This window comes from Chaetura pelagica, unplaced genomic scaffold (assembly GCF_000747805.2).
Source record: "Chaetura pelagica isolate M959 unplaced genomic scaffold, ChaPel_1.0 scaffold90, whole genome shotgun sequence".
NCBI lineage: Eukaryota > Metazoa > Chordata > Aves > Apodiformes > Apodidae > Chaetura > Chaetura pelagica.
The window spans coordinates 15,986,707-16,012,986 of record NW_009953496.1 but is presented as its reverse complement, the minus strand read 5'-3'; the positions used below and the strand labels follow the sequence as shown (position 1 = coordinate 16,012,986).

Below are 26,280 nucleotides of genomic sequence, written 5' to 3'. Positions count from 1 at the left end.
AAATGCTGGGATTATACTTGTTCTGAAGTGCTTAAAATGCATGTAATAATCCAAGCATTACAGTGCACAAAATGGCCTTACACTTTTCTCTGTTCAAATATTTCAGTAATGCTTCTCTCCAGCTCTGAATCAATAAAACTATTGTGTGTGGGATTAACAGAATCAAGTAGGAAATTAGCAGGAGTGTGCACTGCAAATCAAGGTTTCTTGCTGAGGGCTTCCCATTAATGGGCTACCATACCCTCACAAGGTGTGCAGGATGTACAAACAAGACACAAATGTCTGGCTGAATAAATGCTCTAGTGTATATTTAAAAAAAATCCTAAATATAAAAATAAATTAATAATTAAAAAAGACTTTCCTGTTCACAATATGCATGGCACTAAAAATGTTGTACCACAGAATTTTTGCTGTTTTCAGAGTATAAAATGCTTAATGTTGGTTGCAACAGAATGCATACTAAATTGTGTCTGTATGTTGCTCTCTAATACTTTAGTGTAACCTTCATAAATGTCATTCATAAAAAAGCTCTAGACGCTCTTTGGCATCAAGGCTAATGCTTATGTTTCACATTTGGATTAATAAATCATATATTGTTAATACTACATAACTCATATTCATTGCTTAAAAGGTGGTAGGTGTTTCAGAAAATCCAGTGATGGGGGTTTTGAAGCTAGAGAGAAGAATGTTATAAATGCAATTTTATGTAGTGTTTGTAATCTAGAAAAAAAAATATTATTAATTGTACATACAGTTACTCATGGAATAATATATACTGGGAGAGGGAAAAAAACACCAAAATACCTCTTTTCTTCTTTTTCAGGTCAGAACTGTGGAGGCTTAGTACAGGGACCAAATGGTACTATAGAAAGCCCAGGATTTCCTCATGGTTATCCAAATTACGCCAACTGTACATGGATCATTATCACAGGAGAACGTAACAGGATACAATTGTCATTTCATACTTTTGCCCTTGAGGAAGATTTTGATATTTTGTCAATTTATGATGGACAGCCGCAGCAGGGCAATTTAAAAGTGAGGTAAGGTACCTGCTTTTCTTAATTTCTTTCTCTCTTTGCCTCTTATTTTCTCTCCTGAATGTATGTTCTGATAAGTGACAACTATATTGTGTTTCCTTAGTTCTTTCCCAGCCAAGAGGACAGCAGTTCCTGAGGATCTCACAGCAAAAGCTGTTAGAGTTTCAGATCTTTATGGCCCTAGCTTGTGTACCAGTAGCATCAGTTGTACTTAAAATTTGCACAGTTCAAGGTCAGATTTGGTAAACGCCTTGAGCACAGGAGTGTCCCATGTTACAGCAATTTATTTTTATTTATACAGCTCCTGATGGAAATCAGATTTGACCCAGGGTCCCTTTCCTGTATGCACCTCTTGCCAGCCTGGCAGATGAGTTGAGCTGTAAATCATTTTGACTTTGCCAAAATTTAAGTTCTCCAAATTTAAGTAAATACAACTCAGTTAAGGACCTTTAAAGGTCAGAAACTGGGGTGTCTTGTGTGTCCAAAAACAACTGGGGCTATTAAGAAGCTTTCTGGAAGCTTTTTGATCTCACGTTTTTCAAAACTTTGGATTAGGGTACATTAATTTCATTGGTGTCTTGTTTCAAGTTCATCAGTCATTTACTGGCTCTGGATTGCAGAGCGGGACAGCAAACACTTCTGTTGCTGCTGCTCTGTCATTTTCTGTTCAGGCATGAGATTTATAGAGCACTGTAACACAACTGCTGTCAAATTTGTTCTCTGGTTACTCTTTTACATGCTGCTGATTTATATTATACTGCTAAAACAAATGTGGGAACATCACCGGTTTGTTCTGCATCTTAGTGGGTATCATCACATAGTTTTGACAAGAACAACATTCTGATTGATTGTTGACTCTGTTCAAAAGTTCTGAAAACTGTGGAAGATAGAACACAGTACCAATGCTCGAGTTTATCAGTATATATGCTTTATTTACTGTACTTAATTGACTTCTAGTACCCGAATCATCTTTATGAAAGGATTCATATTTCTTATTCAGTCAAGTACTTTTATTATAAATAGCTACCATCCCTGCGTGTGTTGCACTAATTGGTTAGAAAATTGTTTCAAGGAAGAGCAGCAGCTGGTCTTCTGTGGGTATGAGTGTAGAAGACAGAAATTCCTGAGTATGATCTGGATCCTACTGAAGTAATTGTAATTGTCAGTACTGTAAGTAAAAGAAATACTTCATTTCCAGCTTCCAACTGTGAAGCAGATATTTTATTTATCCTTGCTTGTATTTGCCAATTAGTTGCCTTCATAAATGGCATTGTAAGGAAAAAGTATTTGATGGTTTTGAAGCATGCAGAGGTTAAAAAAGCAGAATTTGAATCACAAGTTTCTATTGACATCTTATACCCTGTGAGATACCCATTGTTGCACAAAGCAAATTCACAGGTGTACCCCTTTACCATTGCATGTTTCAGGTCAATTCACTCAGAAAATACCGGAAAATTATAGTCTTGGTTTTTTTAGCTGACAGTATGCAAATACAAGATAATATCTTGGAACTTCTGCTTCAGGGTATGCTTTTTTTTCATAGATAAAAGTACTCTACTAGATATTTCTTCAGCCATTATATGAAATCTGGAGATTTTCCTTAAAAAAAACTGTGTAACGATATAGCTCTCATCAACTATAATAAATAAGTAATATTCACCCCATAGCTTGCATAGTATTTTAGCTGCTGAAGCAAAATTGTATGAAAATAAATAGTATGTTCAGCTACTTTCCTGTGCTGCCTGAATGACCTTTTTAGGCCTATGCTGAATCTGCACCAGGACACTTCCACTACAAGTTGACTGTAAAACCCAAGAAAATAGAAACATACAGAAAATACGTTGAAATTGTAAGGGAAAGGAGTAAAATGTTATACAGTGTCTGTGTGAAGGAAGAAAAGAGAAGCAGGTAGTTGTAAGATGTATATGAACCTATTCACTTAGTGTGTTATTAAAGCATATACAGATTTAAGGAATAAATTACACATAGTAGTGATCATAGTTTATTGTAAGCTGTGGTATAAGGAGGTTGAGAGGTAAGACAGTAGGAGGAAAAACAATGTAAACAAAAGATAAGACACTAAAAAGTGCTATTTTATGTAGTCCTATTTCTCTAGATTAAACCAAATCAGCATTATCTCACTCTGTATAATTACTGAGATTTGTGGTCCAATATTGCCTTTTAAAAGATTGCTACAGCTGCTCTATTTTTATCACTCTAGAGTTCACAGAACGCAAACCAAGTTTTGTATATATATATGTACATTAAAAAATCAGGAAAAGTGTAATTTTAAGTCTAATGCCACTTGGTATGATAATGCTTTGTATAAAACTGTAGTCTTAATTGTAGAAATTAACTTAGAGTAAGGTAATTAATTTCATCATATATTTTAGCTAAAACAGATGTCTCAGTTCTACGCTATTGAAAAAAACGTGCCGTAAAACTTAGGTATTGCATTATCAGTTGGTGAGGAAAGATTTCAAAACACAAATTCTAATAAGGCTGGAAAAAGATGTTTAATGTATTTTTTATTTGTATTTTAAATTGTAAAGGAGTTGTCATTTGTTATATGCAGTTATCCAACAGCATGGAGAATTCACATAAATGAAACTTGTGTGAAGAAGACATGCAAGTGTGCTGCACTGAGACAACTAAGTTACTAGTTGTATTCCCTGTGAATGGTTTCCCTAAGTAAGAGTTGCTTTCTGCAGTTTGATGTAGTCTAGGTGCTACAAGATGTTTCTTTCCACCTTTTTGTTTGTTCTATGTGTCAAATGTAATAGTAAATGCTAATATTTTTAAATAGAAATTAGAAGTGTGTAAATGGAACCTAGAGAGGTGGGGACACAGGCCAGCCCTGAAGTGGCTCAGTTTATTGACAGATGTGAACTGACAATACTGACCTGTTGATTTGTGTACTGCTCACAGATACATCACCTGCCATGAGGAAGTGAATTCAAACCAGACATTTCCCTCTACTTTTGTGAATCATGTAGAAATAATAGGAATTAAATATGAATTCTTCACAGTATTCACTTTTTCCTGTCTTCAGCAAGCAACAAACCATATGTATATTCTGCACTTCATAATCCAATAATGGAGATAGAAAATGTTCACTAGTGAAGTTAAGGTTTGGGCTTCTGTTATTCTATTAAACATCTTTTAGCTTAAAAAGCCAAGATTTATCATGTCTTTAACAAGTTTTAAAGTTTTTCTGCCTGGTTGTCTTTTTAGGTTTGCTTTTTTTTGTTTGTTTGTTTATTATTTGTTTCTTCAGCAAACTGTTGCAAGTCTTGCTTCTCTCCAGGGTCAAGACAGTAGGGAAGCAATGAGGGGGTGTTTGACTTTTTTACAGAACTGCTGACACTGCAGCAGCAAGAGCTTGGTGTAGTTTACAGTTCTTTCTTTCTTTTTTTTCACTTCCCCATGAAAATGTCATATGATCTTGTTGAAGATATTTTTATTGAAAATAATGTTCTGCAAGTTGATTTCAGCATACAGAATTTGTGTGTGTATTCATATGTGAGCTGGTGATTTTGTGATGCTAACAGTATAGGAATTAATATAGCAGCCACCTTTTTCTAGCTGAAGCTTACCTTGAACACAGCACAAAGTAACAGAAACTGAGCTAGTGTCATAATTTGTAAAATAAGATTATTTAATAATTTCAGCAGGGTATTCTTCTATTTTGTTTATCTGTAAGAAAAGCAAACCTATTGCTGCATGATTATGCAAACTGACTAGATTTGCCTACAGTGAGTAACACTGATTGAAAGGGAAGCAAAAGCAAATTTTTATAATAGGCTCAATACCACCTTGGCAGGGAGCAGCACCTTTAGAAGACTTCCTACTGCTGGCTGTCGACTCTTTTCATTTATTTATCTATGTTCTTTTTATCTGCAGACCTCATGTATGTGTTGCTGTCTTTCAGCAAAAAGATAATTAATAAATATTTAAATTCTTTGCTTACCTCCCACCACCAACACACACCTATACACTGTGATTTTCTTTGCAGAATCTAGTGTGACCAGTGTCATGAAAGAAAAGCAAAATGGCAAAGACAACAACGAGTGACAATATTAGACTGCATATCTGTCATAGTTGCTAATACAAGCTAGTTCTGTAGTCTTCTCAAGTTAAACATGCACAATAAGGACATACATAACAAAATTATTATTAATTTTAATACAAAATAATGGATATTATTTTAAAATCCATTTAATATTTTTAATTTCTTGAGATTAGTCTTTTATGAGTAGGAGAAGAAAGTATATTATAGGACTGGTTGGTGCATATATTAAAGTTAAGTCTAATATACAAAAGCTGTTCTTAAAACTTGTGATTTTTAACACTTACATTTGAATGCTGAAGTTAAAAGTCATACGAGTATAATAAAAACCAAAAACCAACCAAAAAAAATAAACACCAAAAACAAATAAAGAAGAACCACCCAAACCCCCCCAAAAATTCCCAAGTAATTATTTTTAAGTGCAGCATTATGGATCAGCAAAGTTTCAATTGAAACCTAAAATTAGGAAAAACAGGGAGCACAGTAATCTCCTTGTCCAGGTTTCATGGCAATTAAATTACAGATGCTCTCTATTAACCCCTTCTCAAAAAGGAAAAGGAAAGAGAATCAGGGAGAGAAACTTACAGGTTGGAAATTAAACTGCATAGCTTTAATGAAAGAGTAATGCTGAAAAAGAAAATAATGAAATATTTACAAATATATGCAAATATATACAAACCCAATATGGCGCTTCCCTCCTACTAATGCTCATGTCACCACCAAGGCTGCAGGGCAGGCCCTGGGAAAATCCTAGACTGAACTCCAGAAGTCACCAGCAGACAGGAACTGGATTCAGGGATGTATAGACTGGGATAGAAGGCAGAAGAACAGACAGAGTCTTCCCAGGATACTGGCCATGGATGAAAAAAGCTTGATCCTCGTGACCCCTCAGCTGTATACTGAGTATGATGCATATGGGATGGAATACTTCGTTTGGCTGATGTTGGGCCACCTGTTTGGTCAGCTTCTCCTTGCAGGAGGGTCTCAGGTGTGACCCCTTTCCTCCCTTTTGTTTCTGGCACACAAGAACTGAGCAATGGCCTTGACTCTATGCACTATTCACCAGCAGTAACTATAAACATCATCAGTCCCAGAAGCAGACCGTGACAGCAAAAGTGCTATTACTTAGAAGACACTTAACTGAAAAGTAAATAGCTAAAGAGAAAATGGCTTCTGTCCTGGCCCAAGCCAGGACACACATTGATCCAGTGTAATTCTTATTAATAAGATCTTTTTAAATAAACCTGTAAGTATTAAAGTTTCCATTACTCGAAACATAGCCTCCTAAATATGACCCACAAAAATATCCAAGTATGTGTGCATGTCTGTGTTCACCTTTCAACACAACTTTCAGCTGATCATACCTCTCTTAAAATAGTGCAGTGAGAGTTGAATTTCTTCTCTTTTCTGCATGGATTTTTAAAGCAACTTTCCGCAGTTTCAGTGGCTTCCACCGCATTACTTTGTTGAAAGTTAATCTCTCCCTTTCCAAATGACAAAATGACGTCAGGATTTCCTCAATCCCCCCTTCCTTGTCCCTGGAACAGAGCTATGTTACTTACTGTTTGGGCAAGGGAAATCTTTAATGTTCATAGGGCTCACAGACAGACTAGCAAATACACTGTGGCGTGCATGAGGTGAGGGGGTGAGAACTGAGGAATAATGGCAGCAGCATGTTAAAAAAAAATAAAATAGGAGTGCCTCACCATGCATTTAAGCACGTATACCTGATGTAACTCCTGCACAGAAAGACTGTAATTTAGAAATTGTCTCTCCACCATGCCTGCTATATGTGTCAAGTAGCTCAGGACTGGTTTTATCCTATGTCATAACAGAATATATGGTCGAGCTACTAGTTTTCATTCAAATTGTAAAAGCATAGGTAAGCTGGTTTAGGAAGTCCCCACTTGCAGTAGAGCAGACGTAATACCAATGACAGGTAGGAATTATTTTATGTAAAATTTTTCACAGCAACTTAATTAACTTTGATGCATCTTTCAACCAAAACAGCCAGCAACAGATAGATTACAGAATTCATTTGGGATGTAGGCAAACCCAGATTTAATCTCCTTAGTTGCTTGGTTGAAATGAAGAGCTTTATGGTAATATCTGTCTCAGTCTCACTGTCTCCTTTTGGAGCTGTTCTGCATTATCAAAGTAATTAATGATTTATGGCATCAGAAAGCAGCAGCAATTTGGTGCTGTATTTCACTGACTAAGGGTTCTCTGGGAATGTGGGTGAGAATGATTGCTCCTGTGCCTCTTTTAGGTAAAGTAGAGGCTTAAACCAGAGTGGGTGCCCTGGCTGCCAAGATGCAGGCTACTTTATGGTTGAATTTGCCTTTGTTTTTTAAGAAAAAGTGTGCAAGACCTGATGTGTAATGAGAAATGGTTTTAAATACCACTGTTATGGGGTTTTTTTGTGAGGTAGAAAAACTCTTGTGCTGTGTAATTACCTGCAACAACTCCTAATTTTAAAATCCTTTATGCCCAAGATATTCTGGATAGTTCTAAGTGAGCAGGTGTAAATGGTCTCTGAGTTACAGCCCTCCTGTTTGGTGTCTGGTGGCCTATTAACACACCCCTTGTCAAGGAGCAGAATCTGAAATAGATACTGAGCATTTCAGATCTGTACTATCCTTTACTATACATAAAAATTGCAAGTTTGGTGTTACAATTTTGAGAGCTTCCCTCAGAACTTTTCTTAGAGAGGAAAATGAGACAATATCCTTACTTTATCTGTGGTTATGAAATGATGAAGTAGGGATTCCCAAGAGAACAATGTAGGGATTTCCCTGGAGTCTGTGTTCACAGATTTAAGGTAAAGAGAGGAGACATCCTCATGTCTCATAGTCTATAAATTAGCCATCATAAAATTGATTAAACTTTCCAGTTAAAAATACAGGGTTTTTTCTTTACAGTAAGCTGTAATATGTCAGACATTGAATAAGAAATTATTTTGTGACAATAAATGCAAACACTTGTACACTTAAAAAAAAAAAATTAAAAAAATCTGTGTTAGCTTTTTCAATAAATGGAAGATAGTTCTGCATTATCTGACAACATGAATTGGAAAAAATATTTACCTTATGGTGAAGGGGTAAAACTATTGAAATCATTGAGTAGTAGCATAACTTTAAGAGATGATGAATTATAGGGGTTTATGGAAAACATTGCTAAAATATAAAAATCAGAAAATAACTTTAGACCAAAAAGTGATATTAAATGAAAATATATTTTAATTGAAGTCCAAGGCATTATTACTGTGAGGAATTCAGGGAGTTTTGCTTAGAGTACAATTAATGTGTGATTAGATATGTGAGACAAACGTGTCTCCAACTTATAAAATATCAAGAGAAATGGTAAAGTGATCATAATTTCATACAAGTTAGGCAAACCATAGTGTTGGGAAATAAACATTTTAGTCCATCTGGTCACACTTGGTTTTACACATCATGAGTTTCAAAGGCTAAAATCAGCATAAAATAACATAACAAAGTATTTAGATTGCTAATTTTATTTGAAAATGTACTTTTATGAATCTGTGAAACTATGAAATAGTGATGTTATTTTGCATATATCAAGCATTCCAATAATCACTTCTATGCTGCACATAATTTTATTTACTAATTATGATAGGAAAGAGCTGATTTCAAAAATATGTACCTTTTCCTTAGTTTTGCTTTTTCTTCAAGGAAGTAAAGTACTGAAATTTATTGAAATTATTAAAAACTGCTCAGTAACCTTGAAATTTCAAACACAGTCAATGAAACGGTTAGCATCTCCCTGTACACTCCAAGAAGAATATATTGTTTGGAGGTTAAAAATTACAGTGTGGAGTCCTTCAGTAGAAGTTCCATAGCACACAGAAGGTGAGGAACTGCCTGGCATCCGAGAGGAAAAATTCAGCTATAACTGAATCTATTTTTTAATTGTAGAAACCACAGAAAATAGATGAAACAGAGAAAAGCCTTCCTTTCCTTGTAAGGATAAAACACCAAGCCATCAATATTTCCGTTGTGTCCTACAAGCCGGAAAGAGCAAATTAAGCTTAACGAGTAAACACAAGAATCATGAATAAGATGTTTGTTTGTTTGTTTCTTTTTAATGTTTTAGGGCCTTTAGCCAAATATTCTAATGTCATGCTGTGTGTAGAAGATATTAGTCCCTCTGCTTGCTTTGAGATGTTCCAAGTTTGGAAGAGGTTGCCACTTAGAAGAAAAAAGATGAAAGAATATATTAGCATGGAAAACTCAATGTTTTCTAGTGAGGAAAGAAAAGCAAGTTATTTACATATAAAATAAAAAAAAATATTACACTCCAGCACTGAATGAGTATTTCATATCAGATTGAAAAGGGGCCAGTTTTAGGCTCGTGGATGGGAAGTTTGCATGTGAATTCCATACTTACAATGAAAGCAGTGGTGGCAGCATTAAGTGTGCAGTGACCTACCAGTGCATACATTGACATCTGTGAACAGAAACAAAATCATGCAATTGTCTAGCAAGTAGAATTTTATTTTTTTAATCAATTAATCATCTTACTAATAAAGACTAAGATAGTGGATATTCAGTTTCATTTTAGAAGAGGTGTGAATGAGACCTTATAAAAAGTGTAAAAACTGAGGCTGCAAGGAAATGCTCCTGGCTCCCAGTTTTGGATTGCACTAGTGGCTTCACAGCAGTGACCAAACTCAAAAAGGCCCAAAGAGTAGTGAGACTGATAATGCCACAGTCTGCCCACTATCCAGAATCTCAACAGACCAGTTGGTCTGTTTCTGACTTTCTAAAAAAAATCCAAGGTTTGCTGAAGATTTTGTCTCCACCTACCTGAAGAAGCTGCTTTTCTCAACTTACAGCTTAAATGCCCCTTTTACATTTTACCTCTTTTTTTTCAGCTTTCCCACTTGTGATCTTCCTACATCTGCCAAAATAAAACTTGACTCATGCACGTACACTCATTTGTCATTATTTTGCTAAGGGAGAACAGCTTCTAGACATGAGTATTGCGAGTCAGCAATCGAAAAGATATGGACTGGGAGAAAAACTGAAAGATGCATTTGAGTGGACAGAAAATACATCTGTGAAACTGTGAAAATTATAGACAACTATAGTCTTTTTTTCAATTCCAAGAAGCCTAAGATTCAACAAGCAAACAAACTCTTTAGACACAGAGTATTTGTCTTGCAAGAGTATTCACAAACTATGCTTTCAGAATCTCTTTCTTCAAATGTTTACTCCAATTATGAAATGGGAAGAAATGGAAAAGCACAAAGCACGTATGAAAAGGACAGTTAATTAACTAGCATGAGTTCAAATATGTGTTGATGTGGATCTTTGGGAAGGTCTAGTTTAAAGGATACAAAGCATTTAAAGAACACTTTTTCTACATTAAAAAAAAAAATCATAATAGAAGGAGTCAATGAGAAAAATAGAAGTCTAAAGCCAGGAACTGTGAATCCTGCTGCTTCTGAAATCCTAATTTTCAAATGCTGCACTTGTCCCACTCCTAGGAGCAGAGAAGCAGAAAACCAGTATGTTATAGTTGTCATAGCACTACATTATGCTACAGATCACCAAAAACATACAGTGCCAAAACAAATAGAAAGAGGAGATGCAGTTCCTGTAGATTTAAGTAAATAAATAATTTGTGCAATTATTGAATGATATATTTTAAATTTTAAAATAAAGCACTAATTTCTAACATTATAATAAGCAACACAGTGATTTGTTCTATAAAAGCTAGTTTTCAGAGCTATTCAGCATTTTTGGCAGCCTTTTACTAACTGTTCAAGCTCGCTTTCACAGTAGAGTCTTGTCCTCATTTATTTTTTGTTGCTGCAACCATTAATCATAGGTTCTCTCATTCTTTTCACAAAGGCTTTGCCAAAAGAAAAGCTTGTCAACTTTAGCATTTCAAGATACAGAGCACAGAAGGGAAAAGTTATTTTAATGCTATACATTCTTTTGTTATTAGTACTGTTCCACTATTTTTTCTTTGTGTTTCAAATCCTCTGTCTCACTGATGGAGAGAGAGTATTTTTTCAACACCCAGTCTGAATAAATCTTTGCAAACTTATATATCCACAAGATAGAGCTGACTGTATCTTCTGCTCAAGAGGAATGTCTTAACACATTCTTGCCTATAAAGCTTTAATTTCCTATGCTCAGAGATTTTGCTTGTGTAGGGTGACTCTGGCTTAAAAAGAAAGATGAATATGCTTAGCTAAAGCTTTAGCTAATACTATCTATCTTGTTTCATGGCAGTGATATTTCAGGAATCAATTTATTACTTTAAAATTGCTTATTCTGCTTATTTTACAGATTTCACAGAACTAGAGGCATTTGACATCACATTGTGAAAGTAAATTATGATATATGCTGGAACAATATTGGTATAAGCAGAGTTTGAGTTATTGAATATGCAATTTGAGATTTAATTATCAAAAGAAATTTACATAATGACTTTATGCTTGATTTTTTTAACTGGACAGCTATAAAGATGAACCCAATGAAACATCTTTGCCTATTTTAATAGTCCTTACTGGCTATATTTACATGCTGTATTGATTAGTATGAAGATTTAATGAAGTTTATTCATTGCAGAATTGAATTAAAAAGATTTCACTTATTGTTGTATTACCTCTCTCAGATTTTATATTTGAAATCACAAGCATTTCAGTAGGTCATAAAACTGTATTTAATTTGAGAAAAAACATGTGAAGAAAATAACTCCTTTACATGAGGCAGGATATCATCATAATTGCTGAATGGTTTTAGAAGGGACCTTAAAGATCATCTAGTTCCAACCCCCCTACATGGACTGAGACACTTCCCACTAGATCAAGGGAGCTCAGGACCAGGTTGCTCAGGGCCCCATCCAGCCTGGACTTGAACCTTGTGATGCTTCCACAACTTCCCTGGGCAACCTGTTCCAGTGTCCCACTACCCTCACACTAAGGAATTTCCTCCTAATGTCTAACCTAAATCTCCCCTCTTCCAGTTTTGATCTGTTACCTCTTGTCCTCTCGCTACAAGCCCTTGTAAAAAGTCCCTCCCGTACAATATTGTCCTGGTTTGAGCCAGGACAGAACCATGTTTCTTTTTAGTAATTTTACTTTTTGGTTAAGTCTTTTCTAAGTAGCTGCACTTGCTGAAATTAACGGCATGTTTTCTGACAGTTTCTCCTGGGACTGACAATATCAATGTTTATAGTTACTGCGGGAGAGCAGTATGCTTGGTTCTGAAAAACACCTTATACTCTTGAAAGAAAAAGGGGTAAAGGGACCCCACCTGCGACCCTCCTTTGGGTATTCCATCACATATGTGTCATACTTGATATAAATTTGAGGGATCATGGGAGTCGAACACTCTTCATCCATGAGTGGCATCCTGGGAGGATTCTGTCTGTTCATCTGTGTTTTATCCCGATAAGTGTATTCCTGAATCCTTGTGTTCTTGCAACCAGTACCCATCTGCCACTGACTCCGGAATCCCAGTCCAGGACTTTTCCAGGGCCTACAGCCTCAGTTATAATGTGGGCATTACTGCGGGGGGAAGGGAAGGACTGTGCAATAGTGGTTTTGTATATATTTGTACATATTTCATTATTATTTTCCTTTTCATCACTGTTGTTTCATTAAAGCTGGATAGTTTAGTTTCCAACCCTTAAGTCTCTCTCTTACTCTCTTTCCTTTCCCTTTAAGAGGAGGGAGAGGGGCTATTAGAGAGAAACTGTCATTCATTTAATTGCTGGTCCAGTGTTTAACTGTGACAAAAAGCCAAATGTATCACAAATCCAAATCTACGTTGCCTGAAACATATTTGATTTGGATGATTTTATCTGAATTTAACTGATTGTTTTCTTCAAAGCACTGACATTTGGCATTCATTCTGTCAAAATTCAGTGTGACTGACTTGAAGCAAAAGCTAAGTCAAACAGCCAGCTCTTAGAAGCAGGAGACTTCCTAAGAGATTTTTCTACATTTTAAAATACCAGTCTATGTTTTATTGTTTGTAGAAAATAGCATTTTAATCTGTGGGTGTTCTCTTGCTAAATTCTTTCATAAGATTGTCAGGGGTCTTTTGAGTGCAAGCTGTAGAAGTATAAAATACTATTAGTACCAGCAAGTAAATTATTTTACTATTCCTGTATTGGGATTTCCATATCTAGAAGATGACATTGTTTTCCTTTGGTGAAAATGCTCCAAGATTCTTTTTCCAGAGTGTTTGCATTCCTTTGTTGCTTTCATAAAACTCTTTTCAAAACGCTAGAGCTGCAAATCTGTATTTTCTGAGCATCTTTTGACTTTATTTATGCTTAAAGGTTTTTAGAGCCTTGGGACCATAATCGAAGGGAAGCAGGCTGCCAGCACATGTAGAGCTTCTGCAGCTCAGCAGTAAAGCAGTCTAGTATGTGCTAAATCAAGTCTTTTGTTAGTAATTGTAAAGACAGATCCAATGAAGGCAGCTGTACTAACACTAATGTGACGTTTATGGGCAATAAGAGACACTTTTGACGTAACATCTCTTGGATCTTTGAACAGAGGAAATAAAGTAGATATAGAGCAGTAAGTATACTACCTCATAGCAAGTGAACTCATACAGCAGACATGTTGGGGCAGTCTGCAATATGTAGTTGTCTACAGGATGAAGAAGAGACAAACATGTCTCTGGAAAATATCTTCCCGTTGCCTCAGCAACTCAGGGAGATGTTGTTCTGTCCTGCATTATGTCCAGTGCCCTGATACTACCAGTAGTAAGACTGCACAGCAGAACCAAAACTTCTCTCAGATTTTCTGAGGCCATGAAGAAAAAAGATAAATGTTTGGATTTCATGCTTCTCTTTACCACGACTACTTCAGCCTAGTTTATTACATCAAGTTTATGCTGGAGTGGGAGCAGAACTGCAAAGTCAACTGATACAAGGGAAGACAATGCAGATTTTCTTGGAACAGTTTTGAGGGAAAAGTGGTAAGAAGCTGTCAAATCAGCTTTGAGAAGGACACAACTGCATGTAAAGCATATGGTACCGTGTTAGCAAGGTTTTCAGTCTTACATAATAAGCACAACAGATTCAGGGATTAATTTTTTGGACTGCATTATTGTAACAACTGAAATAAGTTCAAGATATAAAATATTTTAATCACTCAAATTTCTAGTATCCACAGTAGTTAAAACTGCAACATTCCAGTTTAGATTTTTGTGGATAGATCCTTAGAGATAACAGAATGCTTCCCTCACTCAAAAGAAAATAAGAAATCAGCAGCCCAAAGCCAAAAATCTTAGATAAATAAATGTCTTTTTTGGTATTTTCTGCTTGGACTTTGTGGCAGCAAGAAGAAAAGGGAGCCTTATATTTCTTGCAGATGAAGGTTGTCTCCCTGGCATTCTTTCATTGTGGGTAGAGGAAAAGCTGTCAGAAGGATAAAGCAGGAATAGAGAGAAAATACAGGCTTAGGTCCACAGCCAAGTCTGGATGAACTCCTGGCAACACATGTTGGCCTTACTTAATTTACCTGAATACTGCTCATCACCTCTTATGAAACCCTTTCAAATTCTCCATTAAAAGGAGCAGAAAATTTTATTATTTAAGACTTATTTACTGATTACAGAACCAAATTCACTAGTCTTCTCTGTACTGTGGACTAAGGGAGGTAATTTATCTTAGCTACAATAGCACAAGAAATAACCCAAATGGACTGATGGACTCCTCGGGGTTGTTGTGTCTTTAGTTCTTGTGAAGGAATTTAATAAGCAGGATCCGTAAGTATTCAGATTTTGAGATTCAAGTTGCTTTTCTCTAACACTACAGCAGTGACAAATAAGTGATTATTGACTCATAGAGGTTTGTTTTTTTTCCTAAAAGTTAGCATCTGATTCTTTTCAACTCATTGTACAGAAGTCATTTTCTTGTCGGTACACAACTTCTTTTTTAGTAGACAAAAATCAATAAAAGTTTGAGATGTTAGCCTCTTACCTGAATTAGGTAAACACCACCAGATGCACAAACAGGATGACAAGAGCTAATACAAAGCATTTGTGAATTGCATAACCATATTAATATGTTTATCTTTAATTCGAATGACAAGCATTTCCACAATAATTTTACTTACTGGTCATCTTCTGGATGAGGTGGGAAACAAGACAATTTATGTCCTCATCTCCTAATGTTCTAGTGAAATCCATATGGAAGATAAATAATGGAGTAACTTACATTTAAACAGTCCAATTTTAGCTGCAAATTTCATGCAGGGAAAAAATGGCATTTGTGAATAGAGTAAATCCCCCTTTCCTGCTTTCATTCATTTTACCTTAATCTTGATCGTTCTTTTGCTTCTTGTAACTGAGTCTTTTGTATGTAAATTGTTTTTTAAGTAACATGAATCCAGACTAAAGCCCAGAGCACACAGTAAGCATTTACTGGTCTCCTTTACCCTTCCTCTTACTTGGGCCGAATTTCAGACTTTACTAAAAGAACTAGAAGTTAATTGTATTAGCGCTCATCTGCTCTGAGAAATTAAGGTGTGGTAAATCATAGTGTGAATTTAGAACATTCACTGGTCTGTACTAACTAGATGAGTAAGAACACTTTCTTTGCTCAAATGAGATTGAAGTTATTAGTTATTTCTGCCCACAGCAGCAGTGGCAGCATCATGTCCCCATGTGATGAGTCCAATCTGATCTACACAGCTTGTCAGCAAGGGTAATTGACTTGTGCTCAGCGTGGCACTGTGTGCTACTACAAACCTTCCTGCTCCTTCAGAGTGTAGGCAGATTACAGCTCCTACCTGTCTGCAAAATGCCCCTCCTAGGTGTCACTGCAGAGTGCCATTAGGCGGAGGAACTTATTCTACTTGGAAAAAAATAGTGTCTAATGTTTGGTTTGTAGTAACAGAAAATCAGTGAGGAATAGCTAGTGTGCTTACTTTTATGGTGTTAACATTTATCGGTAGGTAGGTAAGTCTTTAATGTATAGTTTCATAATGTGGTTCAGCTGATATAAATCTTATACTGGAAAAAGTGGTTGTGATTCTCCTCTGCCCTCATTTCCCATGTGAACATTTTATCATGCTGCCTTGCACCAGCACAGTGGTTCATCTAACAAACCTGTGTACTTTCCTACAGTGGCAAAAAACCCCTTAGTGATTTTTTTTTGTCCTTGTTTACATACTTCAACCAATTTACAATGGATTGAGCAGAGTGACAGTTACCATTGTAAGGCAGGAAGGAGCCCATGTCATGTAGTATGTTAAAATTACAGAGATACAAGAACATCCCTATCAGGAGCATTCTCATTGGCTCAATCATACTATGATCCATATCCTCCACCTTCATTAATATAAGTTTTAATATTTATCTTTCTCATAAGTTCCAAGAAAGTGGCATTAGGTTAAGGAATCAAAATATCAGAAATTATTGGACAAACAGACTCCCATTGGAAAATACTGAAAGGTGTAGTATTTGGACTGTTAAATGAGCTTTGGAGGAAAAAATAAAAGGTTTTCTACATGTTTCTTATGATTCCAAGACAACCTTTTCTGGTTTAGGGCAACCTGAGGCAAATGTCATACTTCAACTTTCAAACATCTCTTACCCAATGAAATTAGTGAGTAATGAAGAGCGTAACTTGGTATTGGAAATCTAATTCCCACCAATAACCTCATTAAGGGGGGAACAGGTGTGTGTTACTTGTTTGGGTTTTTTGTGTTTGTTTTTTTTGTTTTGTTTTGGTTTGTTTGTTTGTTTTTTCTTGTGAGATGGAAAGCTTGTAGAAAATAGGTAGAATTTCTGTTGCTTGGAAAATAATCCAAGCTTGAAAAAAAGAGTACTGGTAAGAAGCAGTAGCCAGAAGCAAAAGGAACAAATGCTCATATCCAGGAAATCCCATCCATACAAGCTTCCCATCCTACACATTGTAATTGGTCTAGGGTGAACAAGAATCAAGGAAAAGACTGAATTCTCTGCTTACCTGATAGGCTTCTTTTGTTTGCAAAAAGTTTTGTATTTTCATTTCTACAGAATTTTTTTTGTTCGATCATTCAAATTGCCATACAGACTGGAAATACATTGACTTATTTTTCAGGTTTATTTCAGTTAGCCTTATATAAACAATTCCACTGGTCTTGCTCAAAAATAAAAGTGATAATTGGCTTGCACCAATAAGACATGCGGAGCAAATACTTAAAAATGTTTTAACTTGCCATTTTATTGATCTTTCATTTATGTATTTTATTTCTTTAGTGTGAAAGTTGTATTGACTCAATATATTTCTAAGTTAGCATTAATTATAAACAGCAAGGTAAAGTAATGTATGAGAAGTAGACTACCTCAAACCTGAAAGATCTTGTTATGATGAGAGGTAGGGAAACATATAAGCTTTACCTGATAGTACATAATGTGAGGCTCTCTCCATTGCCTTTAGGCCCAGGTTCCTTATTCTTTTTTATGGGGGAACTTGTCTGAGCATGCTCAGAATTCCATTGCTGTGGAGGGCTTTGAAAAGAAATTATTTGCTAAACACCTTTACATTCTCATTGTCTGATAAGTGGTATGGAAACCTTTGTTCTCCACTCTGTTTTTTTGTGTGGAACAAGGAGTAAAAGAAGCACTTTCTTTTATTTTGCATTTGGTTTTGATTGAAATCTTTGAAGTGTAAACTAATGCTACTTTGAAGGAAATGCTAAAATCTACTTCTTTAAAACAGGTACATTTCCTAAGCTTTGGTTTTCCTTGTTAGTAGGATAGAAGAAATTATCAGGTGTCACTGACTTAAGGTTTGCAGTGAAGGAGAAACATTTTTTACAAGTCCACATTCCATTTAGTATATGAGTCTTTCCTGTAACCGTTAACTTCCATAAAATATCATAATAGAAATGAAACATATCCGAGAAGACATATATGTGTGTCAGCATTCCTCTGTGTTGTACATCAGGTGGGTTTATGTGATGTGTTTTTTCTGTATCTGGTTTTCCTTCACTTTTGTATTGAACTTTTGCAACTATTAATGGTTTTAAAATATTAAATACATTTGTTTTGGTCAGTTATAGTTAGCATTAGATTTATAGGACTGCCATCTGGTAGTTTTCGTTTGTACATCAGCTATGGAGGTCTAGAAGAAATATCATCAATGTGGTAGTCTATTTATGGCTCATTGGGCTTTGGAAGATAAATTTAAAGAAAATTACTTGTAGCTGAATATCTTTTATCTTCAAAGATACCTTAAAGGTTACCACTTTCATTAGCTGTCAAGAATGACTGAAAGGACAGGAAAAATGGCAGAAAGGAGAGGAGTGTGTAAAGACAGAAACTACAAAGAAGGAAATTTGAGCTTTATTTCTGATTCCTTCTTTAAAATCTTGTGTAACTTGAAACCTATCGCAAAACGTAAGTTTTTTTTCAATATGAAAAAATGCTTTTTCAATATTATTTTGGGATTTAAGACATTAGTGAACTTTTTGTAAAATACTTTAAGGAATTGAAAGACATGAGCAAGGATCACTGAAAAATCTAAAGCAATATCACAGCTGAACTGTGTGTAGTCCCCAACTCAAGAAAGTGACAGCAACAAAAGAGAGGCATCCAAATAAGTGCTGAAATATCACCGATATATGTCTTAATTCTTTTTCTTTCTGCATTGTTCGGGTTTTTTTCTGCAGTTCTCCCAAGGGTATACTGAGAAGTTATGTACTTGTGGGAAAGGAGAGGCGGTTTATGGAAAACAAAATGCTGATTGCTTTTTTAAAACAAACATAGTATTTAAAATACCGCCTCTTGTGACCATTACTTAATCTATACAAATCTGAAGAGCCAGTGTGGGAATCATCCAGGAGTATCTATCCTGAAGTCAAATGTTCCCATGTTGACTTAATAAAAAATAAGCCTATATAAAGATATCAGTACCATGATCCATAAAATAATTGGTGAGAATTATGAAGATACTCTTTAAAACATGAATATATCCTGTTTTACGAGGACGTAGAATAAATCTATTAGTAAGAGATTTTAGGGAAAATTTTAGACCTCTCATTTCTTGATACCTAGTTGTGTTACCAGGTGTATACTTCAGGTGCTTTTAAGTGGGTTCAGATGTACCTTGAGATGAATTGTCAATACCACTGTAACTTCTGGATATGATTTTGGATTCTGACAGCAAAGAAGAGACCAAGTTTCAATTCTGTGTTCAACTTTAAATGTCTTTAATTTCTGTTGCAATCATTTTAGTATCATGTCCCTTAAAATTGTATGATTAAATAGCAAGTATTTAGCTATTCTTAGCTTATTTTGCTACAGAGCAATATGAATTCATCTCACACATTACAGGAAAAACTTCTTTCTGGAATTCCTTAACCCCACTGCACAAAGAGGAAATCTCAGTGGCAGGTTTTTATTATGTGTCTGATTTAAATAGCTAAAGTTAGGCAAGGTGAATCTCCCCAAAATGAGCACTGGAGGCAACGCTATCTTGAAATGTAAGTTTAATCTTCAAATCTACTGTTTGGAACAGTATGGGATCCTGAGACAGATTTCTTGCACTTTTAAAATTATTTAGCAATGCTAAAATGCTGTAATTTATTTTTTTTTTCTCTTGAGGTTGAATTAATCTTTGCACTTGAAAGAGATCTCAATGTACAGGTGTTGCAATACAGAAGAATGTTACCAGTTTCCTTTCCTTCGATTTCTAAAATACAAGCCAGCACTACTGTTAATTGAGGGTTCCACATAGTGTCTCACCTGTGACTTCTTTTGGGTTCTCCTGCAGAAGCCAAAATAGGTGCTTGCCTGAATTGTATTTTCCATTCTTGGATTAAAATTTTATTTGATTGCTTATTACCGAGTTGTGATGAAGAAAAAGATCAAAGGTGGTTTAACAGAACAATAATGAGTTTCTCACTCTTCTAATAAGAGTTTGTTTTGTGGCTTTTGTCCCAGTTAAGTAAAAAAAAAGTTCTTCATAAATCAATTTTTTAGAAATACCATTTTTCACAAAGAAAAAAAAAATCGCTAAAGAATTTATGAGTCTAAAAATACCTCTCAGCTCATGAGTTTAGGTTTCCAATGTGGGAAGCAATGTTAGATCACTGCCTATTTGTAATCTTGCTCTTTCCCAAAATAAAACCTCTGAGATTTATGCATTTATCTTGGGGTTTGGTAGGAGCTGTAAGAGCTGGTGTATGGATTTGGACAGAGCTTTGTAGCAGCTTCCTTTTCTGCTGTGTGAGCCAAAGAAGATGTTTCATCAGTGTGTGCTAGAATGTAGGCAAAGCCTTGCATTCCCTGGTAAACCTATCAGGAAAATCTGATGCTCCTTTCCTTTCCACAGACTGCTTACACATTGTCCAGTGCACTGGGAGGCACTGACTGCATGTGGCTGAAAGTTTCTTGCAAAGATGAGGTCAGCACTTGAAGTGGTTTTCCATTTTGTTACACTCAGTGGTGACAATCAGCTTCTGAGAGGTAACATTAAAGGGACCATTTTTGTACGTTAGCATGAGGTGTTGTCTGTGCCTAGAGCCAGATGGGCAAAAGAAGTTACTATGCTCAACTGGAGGGTTTTGTGGCTTGGCTTTTTTTTCTGTTTGCTCTTCATACTGCTAATTTCCACTTAAGTGCAACACTCATGGGAAAAAAATTACTTTCAAACCACTTTTGAGCAAAGCAAAATATTCCACTAGAAAATGTCTTCCTACTTCTACTGTAGAACATTAGAAAACTGGTAATTTTGACAATGAATACTCAATCATACTATCCAGCCATTTTGTTCTTTATAGAAGTTATTCATGAATCACTGTTCAGAACTACCTGTGATAAGAATAGGGTTGCCCAGCTTTTAAGAAGCCCTTGTGGTGCTGCGTGCACCGAGATTTACTAGTAGTACACTGTATTAAGGAGGATGTTTTTCTGCCTGCTGCCTGTATGTGGGAACTGACTGCTTTACTAATGGTTGCAGTCTGCAGTGCTGATCTAGAATAAATGGAGATGGAGAAGTGTTTTTGTTTTGATGATGAGTGCAAAGAAGAGAGGAAATCCAGCATAGACAATACTGTACTGATTCAGAGAGCGTTCATTGCATTGCAGTTAATTTCTAATTTTTATGATTCCTTTTGTGTATTACACTTATTTGATGATTGTGCTTTAGAATCAGCTAATGAGTAATGAATATGGCATTTCATAACACTGTTCCCTGTATAGCTGACAGAAATGTAGTAGTTCTGTTGTAGTAATCAGAATTCATTAGTGACCTGGGTAATTTCATCTAGTGTCAGAGTTCTTCAGGACAGACACTTTGTACACAGAGGTAAAGGTTCTGGGTTTCTCTCATAACTCCACAGGATCAGTTTTCAAGAGAAGTAAATTAGCTAGCTGCCTAGGGTGGCAGGTCTCCCAGACACTACTGTTCATACTTCACTTAAGCCCCCAAGGTTAAGTGAGCTCTCCAGTTGCAGAATTCAAGTTTTGAGTTATTGCATGTTGAATCCAGAGTGTGGCAGCTCTACACATGCACTGGGGGAACTATACCTGTAACAATTCACCAGGTAACTATGTCTTTTTAGGGAGAATGTGTTTTCTCTGAATTCCACCTATTTTGTGTTTAGGTGATGAGACAATTCCTAGGAATTTTCTTAGGAATTTTTGGATTTTTTTTTGTTCTGAAGTGTCTTTCAGAATAGAAAATGCCTTTTTCTATGTAAGCTTGTGAAAGTAATGAAAGGAATGTGTCAATTCATGTAAGTATCATGTGAATATGCATTCATACATCAATGCATCAGTGCATTTCTCCACTTAGAATGGCTTCAAGGGATGCAAGAGAGAAAATAGCACCTTTCAAGACCACTTTCTGTGATGGCCATGACATTTTGAAGGTATGAAAAAAAATCAGATTTTATAATTCAAATCTACTTCCAAAACATGATATGACTTCCTCGAAAGAATAGTCCATGGACTTACTCATTGCTAAAAGAATTCTCCAGCTAGACAAAATGAGGGTTTCAACCAAGCCTTTTTTGTTTTGGTCTGTGGCAATGAATGCAGCTTGTTTCTAACAGGTGGCTAGCATAGCTTAACTTGTGACTGCTTGTTTTTGAACTGTGCCAGTAGATAATTTTATTAAGGAACCTCAAATTGTTGTAATTTAAACAACTGATTCTCTTGCTCCCATTGCTCAGTTCTGGCTAAGCCAGAACACTTAGGTTTCTTTCAATGTGAACTTACTTCTGTGATAATGACAGCTGTCTACAGTGGTAGGAGTAAAAAGATTCATGGAGGTCTTTAAATTACTTAATTTTGGTATGGATTAGCATGTTTTATTGGACATAATAACTTAAAAGTAATAAGCTTAAATAAAAATAAATATTTACTTAAAGACAGTGTACAGTCCATGGAAATTATTTTATTTCTAAAGAAGCCTATCCTATGTACAAGTGATTGAAAAAAACATTTATTTTATACATAGTATTTTAATAAAAAGCATATTGCAGGCATAGCTGTTCTGTTCTTGTTTGAATTAACAAAAGACCTGTAATTCAGGTTCTCATTTTTTTTTCCCCTTTCTCTTGGTAATTTTAACAGTTCCTAAATGTGAGCACAAAGGTGCTTTAATCCAAATGTAAAGTTACATCACACCATTAAGATGACCTGGTAAAAGTGACAATCTGACCATACATATTCTAAAGAAGTACAGCTCTATAGGAGCTCTATAAGGAGCTGTAATAATTATGAAGGTAGGTCCTGCAATAGAAGTCCTTATGCTGTCTTTTATCACAGTAAGAAGAACAGAAATTCAGTAGTGCACAGTGTTTAATAAATTTGTTATGTACAAGTTCAAAATAAGGATATTAATACAATAATGATCATAAAAATCATATTAACATTCAGGCTTCTGCAGAGACTCCATTAACTTTGCCTCAAAGCTCTAGAAACATATGCTAAATTCTCAGCCCTCCTAGAAAAGAGAACAGGTTAGTTTTACTCTTGAACTAATCATGTCCCTGCTTACCTGAAAAAAACACCAACCAACCTACCTACCAAACAAACAAAAAGAACAAAAAAATAAACCACAACTACAGTTTCATTTGGTGGTTCAGAGTAGGTACACTGTAGACATCTAGAATACTATGGATGTTGTAAGCAGCAATTTCAGTAAGTGGATCTTAACTGCATATTGTAGTGGTTCTGAAGATGCTCTCAGGGAACAGATGGAAAATGCCACAGCATTGTAAAAGGCTTTGAGTTACATGTAGAAATAGCTTCAACTTAAGAGTTTGTTCTTTAATACAGAGTAAGAGTAAAGTTGGGTAAGTAATAATAAGCCCAGTCTTAAAATAAGGACCCAAGCCAGCAAGAGAAGCAATATCTGTTTTCTTTAGCTTGCAGAATAAAAACTGCAATGAACAGTCTTGGCAGCCGTATCTAACAAATGCCTTCAAATTAAAGCTAAACCTGTGCCATAATTTGGGTATTACCTGGTGTTCTCTTTTTAATGTTTACCTTATAAGCTTTGTAACATCATAATTTCACAGAAAGGACTGTCCTGTCAAATAGTTATGAATTACCTATTTCCTCTTTAAAGATAATATAGCTTTATGTACTTCAGGGAATTTCAAACAATCTGCCATCTTCAGAACTGGTTCAATAATTCAAAATTACAAAACCTGTTTTTTCATAAAATAACCTTCTAAACAAATCAAACCAAAACAGGTTTTTTGCTCCTTCTAGTGCAAACCAAATCAAGATTCCTACATTTTACTAGCTTTTTCTCAGTAGCGATGACAATTTCTCTTACATTGCTTGTAATTTCAAACTATTATTAGTTTAATCAAGAGTTACATAGCAAAAGCAACTTTATCTTATGCAAGATGGTTTAATAAGAGTAATCTAGAATGTAGCATTTTATTCTGAACATTTTTTATAAAAATCACGTTTTGTGTAGTTATAGATCATCACAATTGAGTATTTATCTTCTTAATTTCTGAAAAAAAGCAAGCACATGTTACCTGTGCAGATTTTTTCCTGAAATATTTTCAAAAAGGCATAGTTTGATAAAAGGTACATTAAAAATAACTTTAAAATTAAAATACTGATAACATATTAATTATTATAAATATTATATTAATTATATTTTAAACTTAGGAGAGAGATGATACACTGGCATGCTGTTTGTTTGAAAGAAATTCCCTATAGTAGATTCTTCTCTGTTCCAAAAATTCTCAAGAGAAGAAAAACAATGTGCTGCTCACCCTTCAACTGTATCTCTGTCCTTTCAGCTGCTAAAACATCTATCCATAAAAGCTAGAAATGCAAAAATCGATCTTTAATACATTCCACACCTGTGAAAACATCAGCCACATGACGTGACCTTTCTTTTAGTCTTCTGAACAGTTTTTGTCACCCATCCTCGATGAGACTTCTGCTTTCCAGAATAAGCTTTAAATTTTACAACTTGTCATGACAAATAATTTGCCTTTGTACTGACAGTTGTAGGTAGCATGAGATTCTAGATAGCTGGATAATGGGCTGAGAGCAAAGGATTAAATAATTTTCCATCTCCTACTGTCAAACATTTGCTTCTGGTGAAGGGCGCACCTTTTTTACTCTTAAGGCATACATACCCCATTTTATCTGAGGTTATCAATGCTTACCCATCTTTATAACCCCATGAGATTTTTAGTTGATGTTGATTAGGGTATATACGTCAATAAAAGCAGAAGCAGTGGTGGACATGAGTGCCACTCTAAAAAGCTTACACTGTTTGCAAATGTTTTCCAACTCTCAACTTTCACATATTGGGTATGTAAATGTGTCCAGAGCTAGAAATAATTAATGAGTTTCTTAGGTTACACTGTATAGTTTAAGTCTAATTTTTTTGTTCAGAAAGTTTTTTCGTTTTTTTTCACTGCTAACATGCAACAAGAAGCAGGTAAAGCCAAACAAGTGTTATGGTTTGTGTTCGTTTCTAAGAGTCATCCTGTAGTCTCACAGCTATTTTTGCATGCAGGTGCTGGTCCTTTTTACCTTCCTCTACATCATATTCCAGTCCTCACAGCCTGATGTGAGTGCTGAATCTGAAACTCCAAGATTTGCACAAAAGACATGCTTTTCTCAAATTTTTGAACTGGGTAGTAATACTCAAATCTTACCATTCTTACATGATCATGGCATCCAGAACAAGTTGTACTATTTAAAATCAATTTTCTTCCTCTCTCTCTATACTACCTGGATTAATCATTCTCCTATTTGAAAGCGTAAGTATTTCTTGTTTGACCAGAACTATATAAACAGTCATGTAATACTCAGAATCCTCTGAATTTTGGTTTAGATTATTTAATTGAGCTGAATAGACCAGACATTACACAGTCATAGTTTATTTATCAGCAGTACTGAAATATATCTGGCTGCTAGATCATTTTAGCAGCTTCAAGTCCTACTTGTCACCCTGGCTGAAAGTGTGGGGTTCATGATTAAAGATTACCCCAAATCTTGCTAGTGGCTTTGCTTATATTGTAATTTGTAAACACAGAGGGGTTTAACTGTTTGCTTACTTGAGCAAGCCAATGTATTTATAGTTCAGTAAATATATTTATGTGTGTATATATATATATATATATGTATATATGCATTTATAATTCAGTTTTCCTCCCAGTACCATCTTACATGCAATTCTTACTGGTGAAAGCTCCAGGTAGAGTTAGGGTTCTTCAGAAGTGTTTACGGGGGGGCATTGATTGATATGATTTGATATGATGGATATGATATTGATATGGTTTCTTCAGAGAATTCTTCTTCTGAAGATCGCTGGAAATCACTATGTGAATGGAGAGAAATTTAATCATAGAATCATTGAATCATAGAGTGGTTAAGGTTGGAAGGAACCTCAGAGATCATCAGGCTCCAACCCCCCCTCTATAAGCAGGGGCACTTAACACTAGACCAGGCTGCACAAGCCTCATCCTACCTGGCCTTAAACACCTCCAGGGAGCGGGTATCAACAACCTCCCTAGGCAACCTATTCCTGTGCCTTACTACCCTTGTGGTGAAGAATTTCTTCCTGATATCTAACCTAAATCTCCCCTCTTTCAGTTTAAAACCAGTACCCCTTGTCCTATCACTACCCTCTCTGGTGAAAAGCCCCTCCCCAGCTTTCCTGTAGGCCCCTTCAGGTACTGGAAGGCACCATTTA

At 35.6% G+C, this 26,280-nt stretch overlaps 1 protein-coding gene across 1 annotated transcript in view; it reads left to right on the top strand.

The window, feature by feature from the left end:
* Positions 1-227: 227 nt before the first annotated feature.
* The window catches only part of CSMD1 (CUB and Sushi multiple domains 1), an 805,423-nt gene continuing 779,370 nt past the window's right edge, over positions 228-26,280 (top strand). Inside the window, exons 1-2 of the mRNA XM_009999261.1 lie at positions 228-261; positions 824-1,040. Coding sequence (XP_009997563.1) covers positions 228-261; positions 824-1,040 — 251 coding nt within the window. The remainder of the gene's footprint in view (positions 262-823; positions 1,041-26,280) is intronic.